The 12,069-nt window shown below is 37.8% G+C and overlaps 1 protein-coding gene across 1 annotated transcript; it reads left to right on the forward strand.

The window, feature by feature from the left end:
• Positions 1-604: 604 nt before the first annotated feature.
• UBXN10 (UBX domain protein 10) lies at positions 605-2,680 on the forward strand. Its single transcript, XM_053689851.1, has 2 exons — positions 605-676; positions 1,631-2,680. Exon 2 carries the CDS (start codon positions 1,646-1,648, stop codon positions 2,384-2,386), a length of 741 nt encoding a protein of 246 aa, XP_053545826.1. The 5' UTR covers positions 605-676; positions 1,631-1,645; the 3' UTR covers positions 2,387-2,680.
• Positions 2,681-12,069: the final 9,389 nt, after the last annotated feature.

The raw sequence follows: 12,069 nt of genomic DNA on the forward strand, positions 1-12,069 counted from the left end.
TCATTTTCCTTCATGGAGTATTGCAGCAAATCAAATAGTTCTTTGTTGAATTAATTTAATAAATCCATGTGTCTGTCGGCCTATCTATTTATCTGATTCGTCTGTCTGTTATTCTATCTATCATATCTATAGTTTATCTATTCATCTATCTAGCTATCATATCTATCTATTTATTTATTCTATCATCTATCATCATCTATCATCTATCTATCTATCTATCTATCTATCTATCTATCTATCTATCTATCTATCTATCTATTAATCTATCTATCTATCTATCATCTATCTATCATCTATCTATCTATCTATCTATCTATCTATCTATCTATCTATCATCTATCTATCTATCATCTATCTATCTATCTATCTATCTATCTATCTATCTATCTATCTATCTATCTATCTATCTATCTATCTATCTAATCTAATCTATCTGTCTATCGAGTGTGGGATTAAATGTAATTAATTTCCTTACACACTTCCGTGTTATAACCCCATGTGGCCAGTAGGGGGACGTCACTAGGAATCCTGACCCCAGCGTCTAGTTGTCAGGGAGTGCTCAGCGTGCTGACGTATTACGTTGTGTCGTAAAAGCCGGTTGCTATGGAGATGTTCGGTTGTTTACTGGGCAGAGTATCGAAATCAGATGGCGGCGGTTGGATTATTTCTGGGCAAGGTAATGAGCAATGATCAGTGTAACAGGGGACGGGGAAAAATGCACCGGGGCCTATGGAGGAATAGGCAAGGTACCCAGGGTATAGAAAGCCAGGGGCGCGGGCACACGATACAAATACAAAACAGTAACCGAGAGAGACGGAAGCCAGAGAGATGGCACAAGGGACAGGAAAACTTGCACTGACAACCAAGGTGGTGGAGGGCACCAAGGAGAGGACATGAGCTGTAGAGACTATTTAAGACTTGAGGACTTGCAGGCAGCAGGCTTAAAATGAATAAGGAACAGGTACTAAAAACTTTTGAGGGGACAGAAGGGCAGGAAGCACAAGACACCAAAAGCATTAAACTGGAGGTTCTAGGGAGAAGGGAAGGCCAAAGAGAAGAAGGGTTGTGTGGCACAGTGATGAGGGCAAGTTTGTACTGGGTGTTAGAGAGTGGCTTTCTGTCTATTTATTTTTTCATTCAGTGACTATTGCAAGAAGTTAAGGCGGTTGCGGCATTTCATGCAAACAACTTACTTTTGGGATAGTGCGCCTGAAAAGTTTACTTTCTGCGCTATAAGTGCTTCACTTGTAATATTGCCCATTGTTGGCTTTTGTATTTTATTTCCAAACGTTTATGCATGTGAGTGAGTATAAAAAAGAATCAACAAGAACATAAATCCATTAAAGGGTTATGCACATGAAAATAATACTGTATTAATGACTACAATGACACTAAAAGCCACAGAGCTACTAGGGAGGAGTGAAGGCCAAAGAAGAAGGTTTTGGTAGATGTATGTGGCATAGTGATGAGGGCAAGTTTGTACTGGGTGTTAGAGAGTGGTGGAAGTTGACAGCCACAGCATCATTGAGTGTAGGAGATTAGGAGTAAATATAACAAAAGGTAATAGAGGAAAGATAATTGGGTCCAGATAGAAGAAATATGTGTGCTAAATGTTATTTGCTACTTTCAGATGCTCTGATGGAACATGGCCTCTATGTCATCTGGCCTAAGAGTACAAGAACATTCTCTGCACAAGATGCATGTTACAAGACCCAAATCTGCCAAAGGTCGCACCCGCACCAACCCACAAGTGTTTTCACATACTCTAGAGGCCTATTCATGCCAAACTTCAACACCTCCTCCACAGATCTCTGTTAGACGAAGCTCTGTGGGTCCACGGCTTGGGCAGGAAGAAATTCCAGAGCTCCTCATCCCTGAGGTCCTTCCCCGAACAAGGCCCTCTTCATCAAGTCTGAACCGCTACAAAGTACTCCCTTCAATAGGAGTGTCAGGGTCTGTGGACTGGACAGGGGCAGAGGAGTTGGTTCGGCAGACTAGCTCTTTAAATCTAGGGACTGAGCATCACTTAGGTCAAGCACAGAGAAACAAAGTGGGAGAGATATCACAGAGCCACATGCCTGGAATGAGACTTGAGGACTCCCAGGTCCATATAAACCTCAAGGAGCCCTCTGAATATGAACCTCGGTTGCTTCTAGCCATAAGAGCCTTTTCTGGACAGAGGTTTGAGCGGTATTTCCGCCCATCAGACACCCTGCATACTGTCCTGGCTGCAGCAGAAGAGAAGACCGGATTATCCTGTAATAACTGTAGTGTGGAGTCCATGGAGGTGCCCAGAAGAAGCTTCCCAGAACTTGGCTGGACCTTGCAGGAATGTAGAATTCCCAACAAGTCTGTGCTGTGCATCCACCAAGTGGAACAAGACTGAAGCACAGGTGAGGGAAAGCAATCTTTGCTCCAGAAGCTGAATGCAGGGTTCAGACCTTGCCGTAATGGATACCCAGAGCACAAACTCTTCACAAAGGAGGGTTTGATATTTGTAAAGCATCAACACTATTGTGAATGTCAGAACTCTGTCTTATACTTATGAGACAGCTCTGTTCCTTTTTAACCATCTCTTGAGTTATGATCATTTTTATGAAGAGGCCTGGGAAAAAAATCTCTATCCTCCCTTGTTATCTTGTAGATAGTTGTAGTGTAACGGATGAGAACTATTAGAAATCTTTAAATTAATATTACTTTGGCTTTATACAACTATTTAAAACTAACAGCAAGACCTCTCCCTAAAGCAACTGACTCATTATTAGTTTTCTTACCAAGCAAATTAGTAGAATGTTCCTTTTAGTGATTAACATAAAAAAACTCTTCTGTCTCCAAAGGTGATAATTACTGCAACCAAATATTTTGTGCATCCAATTTATTTAAAGTATTAACAGACAGCCATGCTCTTTTAACATTGGGGGACTTCCAGAACTCCATGTGTCTGACACTATTATTAATTGGCATTTTATAGATAGAATATTGTAATAGCTTGTGCATATTACTTAACCTGACAGATACCAACATATTTTGCTACAAAGGAAATAAAAGAAAAGTAATTGCACTTTGAGTCTTTATGTACATGAAGGTATTTACATTGTCAAAATACCAGTATGGCATTATAAGGGCCAACCTAATGGAGCAGAGATTGTTCTGAACATCAAAGTTTACAGGGGACAAATGCAGCCAAAACTTAGTATATTGCAACTGCTTCCCAGGGAAAATGAATAGGAGATCCATCAGTAATTGAACTCTGAATAATAGTATTCAAATTGCAGGAGTGTTTAAAGTTCACTCTTAAAGCATTCAGTATGGATAATTGCTGTACTTTATACCGGTATTGTTCCTGTCCGCAAGTATATTACCACTAATCTTACAATAAAGCACCTAAGGAAAACACACCTTTGTTTTATTTCAGAGACATTAAAGGGACAGTATAGTCAAAATGAAACTTTCATGATACAGCTAGAGAATGCCATTCATTTTCAAATTTATTTCCATAAGCAGTGTTTTTATTTGCATACTTTTTGAGGTACCTGCGCCTACTTAGCATGCGGAAATGTTCACACTATATACATATATGCAGTTACGAATGGCTGATAGAGGTCACATGATACAAGCAACACGGAAAATAGAAGTTTGAAATTTGTCAGAAAAAAAATCTACTACATTTTTGAAATTCTCCCGTATTTGATGGTCCTTAACCCCTTAACGACCGAGGACGTGCAGGGTACGTCCTCAAAAAAAAGGCAGATAACGCCTGAGAACGTACCCTGCACGTCCTCGGTGTGGAAAGCAGCTGGAAGCGATCCCGCTTGCTTCCAGCTGCTTTCCGGTTATTGCAGTGATGCCTCGATATGGAGGCATCCTGCAATAACCTTTTTAAGCCATCCGGTGCAGAGAGAGCCACTCTGTGGCCCTCTCTGCACCGGAGATCGGTGGCTCACTGCGTTGGTGGGTGGGAGCCGGACCGGGAGGCGGGCATCGATGGCCCTGCTGATGTGGAGGGGGGGCGGGATCGTGGGCGGGGATGGCCGGGGGCGCGCACGGACGCGCGCGTGTGCACAGGGAGGGAGCGGGTGGGAACCGCTACGCTACAGAAAATCAAATAATAAAAAATGTTAACAAATGTTAAAAATGGCTAAAAAGTTAAAAAAAAAAAATGATCAGCAAGGTGGTGGGGGTTTGTCTGTGTGGGGGGGGGGGGGGGAAGCTACACTACAGAAAAAAAACAACCAAACAAAAAAAAAGCACTTTTTTTTTTGCAAACTGGGTACTGGCAGACAGCTGCCAGTACCCAAGATGGCCCCCAATGAGGCAGAGGGAAGGGTTAGAGAGCGGTTTTGGGGGGGATCCTACACAGTAGCATATGTAAATATGCTAAAAATGTTTTTTATTTTTTTAAAAAAACCCTTTTATTTTAGTACTGGCAGACTTTGGGAGGGATCAGGGGGTGGGATGTGTCAGGTGGGAGGCTGATCTCTACACTAAAGCTAAAATTAACCCTGCAAGCTCCCTACAAACTCTCTAATTAACCCCTTCACTACTAGCCATAATACACGTGTGAGGCGCAGCAGGATTTAGCGGCCTTCTAATTACCAGAAAGCAACGCCAAAGTCATATATGTCTGCTATTTCTGAACAAAGGGGATCCCAGAGAAGCATTTACAACCATTTGTGCCATAATTGCACAAGCTGTTTGTAAATTATTTCAGTGAGAAACCTAAAATTGTGAAAAATTTAACTTTTTTTTTAAATTTGATCGCATTTGGCGGTGAAATGGTGGCATGAAATATACCAAAATGTGCCTAGATCAATACTTGGGGTTGTCTACTACACTACACTAAAGCTAAAATTAACCCTACAAGCTCCCTAAAAGCTCCATAATTAACCCCTTAACTGCTGGGCATAATACACTTGTGGTGCGCAGTGGCATTTAGCGGCCTTCTAATTACCAAAAAGCAACGCCAAAGCCATATATGTCTGCTATTTCTGAACAAAGGGGATCCCAGAGAAGAATTTACAACCATTTATGCCATAATTGCACAAGTTGTTTGTAAATAATTTCAGTGAGAAACCGAAAGTTTGTGAAAAAATTTGTGAAAAAGTGAATGATTTTTTGTATTTGATCGCATTTGGCGGTGAAATGGTGGTATGAAATATACCAAAATTGGCCTAGATCAATACTTTGGGATGTCTACTAAAAAAAAAATATATACATGTCAAGGGATATTCAGGGATTCCTGAAAGATATCAGTGTTCTAATATAACTAGCGCTAATTTTGGAAAAAGGTGGTTTGGAAATAGCAAAGTGCTACTTGTATTTATGGCCCTATAACTTGCAAAAAAACAAAGAACATGTAAACATTTGGTATTTCTAAACTCAGGACAAAATTTAGAAACTATTTTGCATGGGTGTTTTTTGGTGGTTGTAGATATGTAACAGATTTTGGGGGTCAAAGTTAGAAAAAGTGTGTTTTTTTCCATTTTTCCTCATATTTTATAATTTTTTTTATAGTAAATTATAAGATATGATGAAAATAATGGTATCTTTAGAAAGTCCATTTAGTGGCGAGAAAAACAGTATATAATATGTGTGGGTACAGTAAATGAGTAAGAGGAAAATTACAGCTAAACACAAACACCGCAAAAATGTAAAAATAGCCTTGGTCCCAAACGGACAGAAAATGGAAAAGTGCTGTGGTCATTAAGGGGTTAAAGGGACACTGAACCCAAATTTTTTCTTTTGCGATTCAGATAGAGCATGACATTTTAAGCAACTTTCTAATTTACTCCTATTATCAATTTTTCTTAATTCTCTTAATATCTTTATTTGAAATGCAAGTTTAGATGCCGGACCATTTTTGGTGAACAACCTGGGTTGTTCTTGCTGAGTGGTGGATAAATTCATCCACCAATAAAAAAGTGCTATCCAGAGTTCTGAACAAAAAATAAGCTTAGATGTCTTTTTTCAAATAAAGATAGCAAGAGAACGAAGAAAAATTGATAATAGGAGTCAATTAGAAAGTTGCATGCTCTATCTGAATCACAAATGAAATTTTTTTGGGATCAATGTCCCTTTAATAAGCTAAAATAACCATATGCAGTAAAGTCAGGGGCAGCAATATTTTAATGCACCTTAATATTGTCTGATATTTACTTGTTTCCAGACTTATTATATATAATTATATTATTTAAGCAAGGGGTGCTACGTATAACTCAGCCCTTCTTGTTTTTATGAAAATGTAAGCTTAGTACAATGTGACTGATCTGAAGAAATGTGCAGATAATACATAACAGTAGAGTTATTTTTTTTTGTAAAAGCTCTACGATGTGTGTTTATTTATATATTGAGGACTGAGGAGATATGACCTTTGATTTCGTTTTTTGTGCGATTGCTGCAGCTTATTTGCTTGCCTGCCACACCCTCTCAGCAGTTCTGGACAGAGTTCTGTAAAATAGTTTTCCCCTTAATGTTTTTTCGATCACTTCTTATACCTATGGCAGAGTATAAAATGTAAAGGAAATTGCTCATTAAGGTTTATATTAATATGTGAAATAGCATTAGTTGCTCTTTAAAACTACAAACCATTTCAGTAGGTGTTCTCTAAAATGCTTTTGATTTGGAAACTGTAATTTGTGCTAACAAAATGATATCTTTTGCAGTCTAGTGATTAATTACTGATAAATGCCAGGCCAGGCATGGTAATTCACATTGACAGAATGCTATCCTACACCCTTGTCCCTAAATTCTCCCCAGACAGCTGATCAGAGCCCAGTTTAATTTTGCTGCGATTGCGAGTCTCCCACTTCTACATTTAAAGGGACACTGAAAACAATTTTTTTCTATCGTGATTCAAATAGAGCATGCAATTTTAAGCAACTTTCTAATTTACTCCTATTATCAAATTCTTTTCATTCTCTTGATATCTTTATTTGAAATGCAAGAATGTAAGTTTAGATGCCGGCCCATTTTTGGTGAACAGTGTTGTTCTTGCTGATTAGTGGGTAAATTCCCCAACCAATAAACAAGTGCTTTCCATGGTAACGAACCAAAAAATAGCTTAAATGCCCTTTTCAAATAAAGAAAGCAAGAGAACGAAGAAAAATTGATAATAGGCATAAATTAGAAAGCTGTTTAAAATTGCATGCTCTATCTGAATCACAAAAGAAAAAAATTGGGTTCAGTGCCCCTTTAACTAAGCCGTGTATGGGGAACTATAAGTCCCAGCATGCGTGGACTTATGTTGTTCACTATACAGGTGCCCAGAATTATATACGAGATACTGTGTAGCACTACAGGGTGAAAAGAACATTTCAAAAGCAATTAAGTTCTGCATTGCAAAAAAAAAGCATAACACTACTGCTATATTCACTTCATAAATAAATCATTCATTTTGTATGCCTCTTGTAGTGCAGGGCTTAATTACCAATATATACTCTTTCTATATAAACATTTATTGGAGCTCTTAATTTCTAATATGTACTGTGCACATAAAACACATTTATTGTATAGTCAGACCTTTTTAAATGCAGCTCTTAAAGGGACACTGTACCCAAAAATTTTATTTCGTGATTCAGATTGAGCATGAAATTTTAAGCAAATTTCGAATTTACTCGTATTATCAAATTTTCTTCATTCTCTTGGTATCTTTATTTGAAATGCAAGAATGTAAGTTTAGATGCCGGCCCATTTTTGGTGAACAACCTGGGTTGTCCTTGCTGATTGGTGGATAAATTCATCGACCAATAAAAAAGTGCTGTCCAGAGTACTGAAACCAAAAAAAGCTTAGATGCTTCTTTTTTAAATAATGATAGCAAGAGAACGAAGAAAAATTGATAATAGGAGTAAATTAGAAAGTTGCTTAAATTTGCATGCTCTTTCTGAATTACAAAAGAAAAAATTTGGGTTCAGTGTCCCTTTAATATAAAACATGCAAGTGCTGCATTGCAAAAGGTCTGCATATACATACGTTTCATATATGCACAACATAACTGCAGTGAAGCACTGCACTATCAAAGTATATGCAATGTTTTATCTACGCATAGTATATATCAGCAATTAATCTTCATTTGCGCTGACACCAAGCATACCTTAAAGGGACACTGAACCCAATTTTTTTCTTTCATGATTCTGATAGAGCATGCAATTTTAAGCAACTTTCTAATTTACTCCTATTATAAAATTTTCTTCATTCTCTTGGTATCTTCATTTGAAAAGCAAGAATGTAAGTTTAGATGCCGGCCCATTTTTGGTGAACAACCTGGGTTGTTCTTGCTGATTGGCGGATAAATTCACCCACCAATCAACCAGTGCTGTCCAGGGTCTGAACCAAAAAAGCTTAGATGCCTTCCTTTTCAAATAAAGATAGCAAGAGAACAAAGTAAAATTGATAAGAGGAGTAAATTAGAATGTTGCTTAAAATTGCATGCTCTATCTGAATAACGAAATAATAAAATAAATTGGGTTCAGTGTCCCTTTAAGGACCATTTTTTTTCTGCACCCTACCAATCCTCAAGCTGCAGACACACTAAAACCGCTTCTGACCTACCTTTAAAAAAATAGATTAATAAAAAAATAAAATCCACTTTCAGTGTCACAGCTCCAGCATCAATAACAGCTAAACCACTGAATCAAACTAATGAATCCGTCATGAAGAGTGGGACCGGAAAGTTAAGCAATAATCGTGATAGGTCCTGCACTAAGAATAACTCATTATCTGGTATTAAAATACGTGAATCGTAAAACAGGTTAACCAGAGAATCTTTTCACAGTTGGCATTTTGTTTAGTGCACCATTACTTTTTATAGACAGCGCAGGGAGCACTAATTAGCGCTCCTATTACAAGTAGTGAGTTAGGTGTAACTGCTTTTGGAGACCTGAAGTAAACCATTAATGCTTGGTAATTTGAATAACAAAACAGGATTTATATTAACCTCTTCATGCTGTGGGGGGGGGGGGGGGAAGTGCTTAGATCGGAACACATTTCCGATGCAAACACTTGCTGATAAATCGAAAATACACAATTGTAGATGCAATCACCCAATTTCAATGCCTGGATGGACTTCTGGGGGACTGCCTACGCTGCTAGTCACGCCCCCAGTCTGATTTCTCCATTAAAAGTACTATATATATATATATATATATATATTGTAGGACGTTCCATGCCACCCTAACAGCATTAAATCCCAGGGCTATTTGGACAGCATGGGACGCCCTAATGCTAAGCTCTGCTAACACCACCCCTTTGTGTTGAACCCTCAAGAAATCAACTGTTACAGCAAATAAATTGCAAGTGTCCAACATATTCTGTAAGTAAATGCAACCCGTCTGAAGATTCAATAAATACAAAAAAAATGTTCATCTCTCCATTCTTCTGCTGCCTGCAAACAAATAAATATTTGTATATATAGATTTAATGTTGATTCTCTGTTATATCCAAGTTTCCTGTACAGTTTTCTATTCTCATAGAAACACAAAGACTGTTCATGTAAAAAGTTTGTAAATCGTAGAAACAGCCTTATTTGTTGCAGTATTTGCCTATGGGTGCTTTGCACAACCTTACAGAATAAATGATAATTCTCTTAGATATCAGTCTAAGATAATGCAACCAAAAACAGCTATATGAGAGTCAGTTACATGCAGACTACGATGTACATTAAAGGGACAGTACACAAATTGTTTTTCCATAAATGTATTTTAAATGACTTGTTATACCAACTGCAGAGTATAAAATATTTGAGAAATTGCATTTTCGGGTTTATTTGTGTATCTGAAGTAGCTGGTTTTGTGCTTTGAAACCACAGCCTATTACAATGGGTTGAGCTTCAGGTAATATCAGATCTCATTATGTTATCACTTTTATGTACACAGACTTGCTTCCTTATCTTATATTTGTCTGGAACACCAAAGCTCCATACATAGAGAGAACAATGGAAAAGTATCATTGTATTACTTAACTATCCTGCATCCCACTGAGGGTGTAATCTCTTCTGCTGGCTGTGTTTACTTAGGCTTGTCAATAGCGTATACGCCAGTATCAAAACTTTCAGTAGAGGTTGGGAAACCACAAGCTAAATCAGCTATTTCAGATGCTGAAATATGAGTAAAGGAGCTACTTGCAACCAATTTAATACACTCTAGCAGGTAAAAAGGATCATTGGGAATAATTTAAAGGGGAGAAAGTTTTTGGGTGAACTGTCCCTTTAACTACAAATAATAGATCAGTATAGGAACTACAAAGAAAAAGGTTTACACCTCCTGTAGTCTTGTACATAAGGAGCTAATGGGAACAGCAGCTTTCAGCTGAAAGGTGCTTTTAGGTTTTGCTCGTGCTGAGAAGTGGCTTAATTTAAAGGGATAGTAAAGTAAAAATTAAACTTTCATAATTCATACTTTCCAGTTTACTTTTATCAAATTTGTTTTGTTCTTCTTTGTTGAAAGCTAAACCTAGGTAGGCTCATATGCCAATTTCTAAGCCCTTGAAGGCCGCCTCTTATCTCAGTGCATTTTGAGTTTTTCCAGACAGCGTTAGTTTGTGTGTGCCATATAGATAACATTGTGCTCACTTTCATGGAGTTATTTATGAGTCAGCACTGATTAGCTAAAATGTAAGTCTGTCAAAAGAACCAAAGGCGAGTGTGCAGAGGCTTAGATACAAAGTAATCCCAGAGGTAAAAAGTATATTAACCCTTTAATGACCAGCGACCTGTGTCACTGGTCTTTCGATGGGGATTGCTATTTTCACAGCGCAATCTCGTCTCCAGTGGCGAGATGTCGCTATTCTAGGATGATTGCCGCCGAAAGGGAGGTCATAATAGAGTGATCCTACTGCTCACAGCATAGCCCGTGCTGCTATGACCTCAAAAACCCTTAACGACCAACAGCTTTAAGGGGTTAATATACCCATGTTGGTTATGCAAAACTGGGGAATGCGGAATAAAGGGATTATCTTTCTAAAAAATTCTGGGAGTAGACTGTCCCTTTAATCTTTGAGCTAATAAATATATATCTGTAATGACAGTGCTATAGTTTCTATTTGAATTCCAGTATAACTACCCCCTGCTTCCATACTCAAAAGGGATGTTAATCAGTTGGTTTCATTGTTGTATATAAAAAAAAAAAAATAGATTATACCTTAGATTATTTTTTTTACACTATATTTGAGCAGTGTCTTTTTTACTTCCTGTCACGGACCTACAAGAAGGAGACGGCCTTTGCAGGAAGGTTTATCTTAGCTTGATGTTAAAACTTCTAGGCCAGTGAATAGACAAGATGTCCAGAACCGAGTGTAAAAACTAGGTTTTCAAAGTTCTCCATTTCTATCACACAGGGGGCAGGGCTACAGCCAGAGTCCTAAATTCACAAGAAATTAAAATAAAATCCACATACAACACACCTGTTCCTTTTTTGTGTTTACTTTGATTTAACAGGTTTTTGCAAAAAGGAGCACTGTTAATATCCAGTGATGGTAAACTTTACAGATTTTACAATCGGGTCCGGATTCTAAGCAATATTTTAGATGGACTTTAAATTGATCATAACACTTTTTTTCAGCCCCAGCAAAAGAGCACTATAAAAAATAAATAAATCCGAATGTTTCCTTCTTTCATGATTCAAATAGAGCTTCCAATTTAAAACATTCCAATTTACTTCCATCAAATTTGCTTCATTCTACTAGTGTCCTTGGCTGAAGAAGCAGAAACACTACTGGGAGCCAGGTGAATATCCTATACAACAAGAGGCATATAGGTCTAGCCACATAGTACTACTATTGCTGTTTCTGAGCCTACTTGGTATGCTTTTCAACAAACAAGAGAACAGAGCAAATCAGATAAATTTTTAAAAAAAAATAATGAAATTTACTTCTGTTAATGGCATGCTCTCTCCAAATCATGAAAAAAAAAACCCAAATGTGTTTCATGTCTCTTTAAGTAAATATGCCCCCAGAAAATCTGGGCCTTAAGTCCCATCTCTTTACATTATTTTCCTGTCTAGTGGACCCCCCATAGAACAGCTGGGTGTGCAAGATAAGACAATGCAGTAGCACTTAGTCTGAACTTTAAATTAGAT

This window comes from Bombina bombina, chromosome 8 (assembly GCF_027579735.1).
Source record: "Bombina bombina isolate aBomBom1 chromosome 8, aBomBom1.pri, whole genome shotgun sequence".
NCBI lineage: Eukaryota > Metazoa > Chordata > Amphibia > Anura > Bombinatoridae > Bombina > Bombina bombina.

Bases quoted from the DNA above. Each gene is read 5' to 3' on its own strand.
- UBXN10 (XM_053689851.1), top strand. From the start codon at position 1,646: ATGGCCTCTATGTCATCTGGCCTAAGAGTACAAGAACATTCTCTGCAC.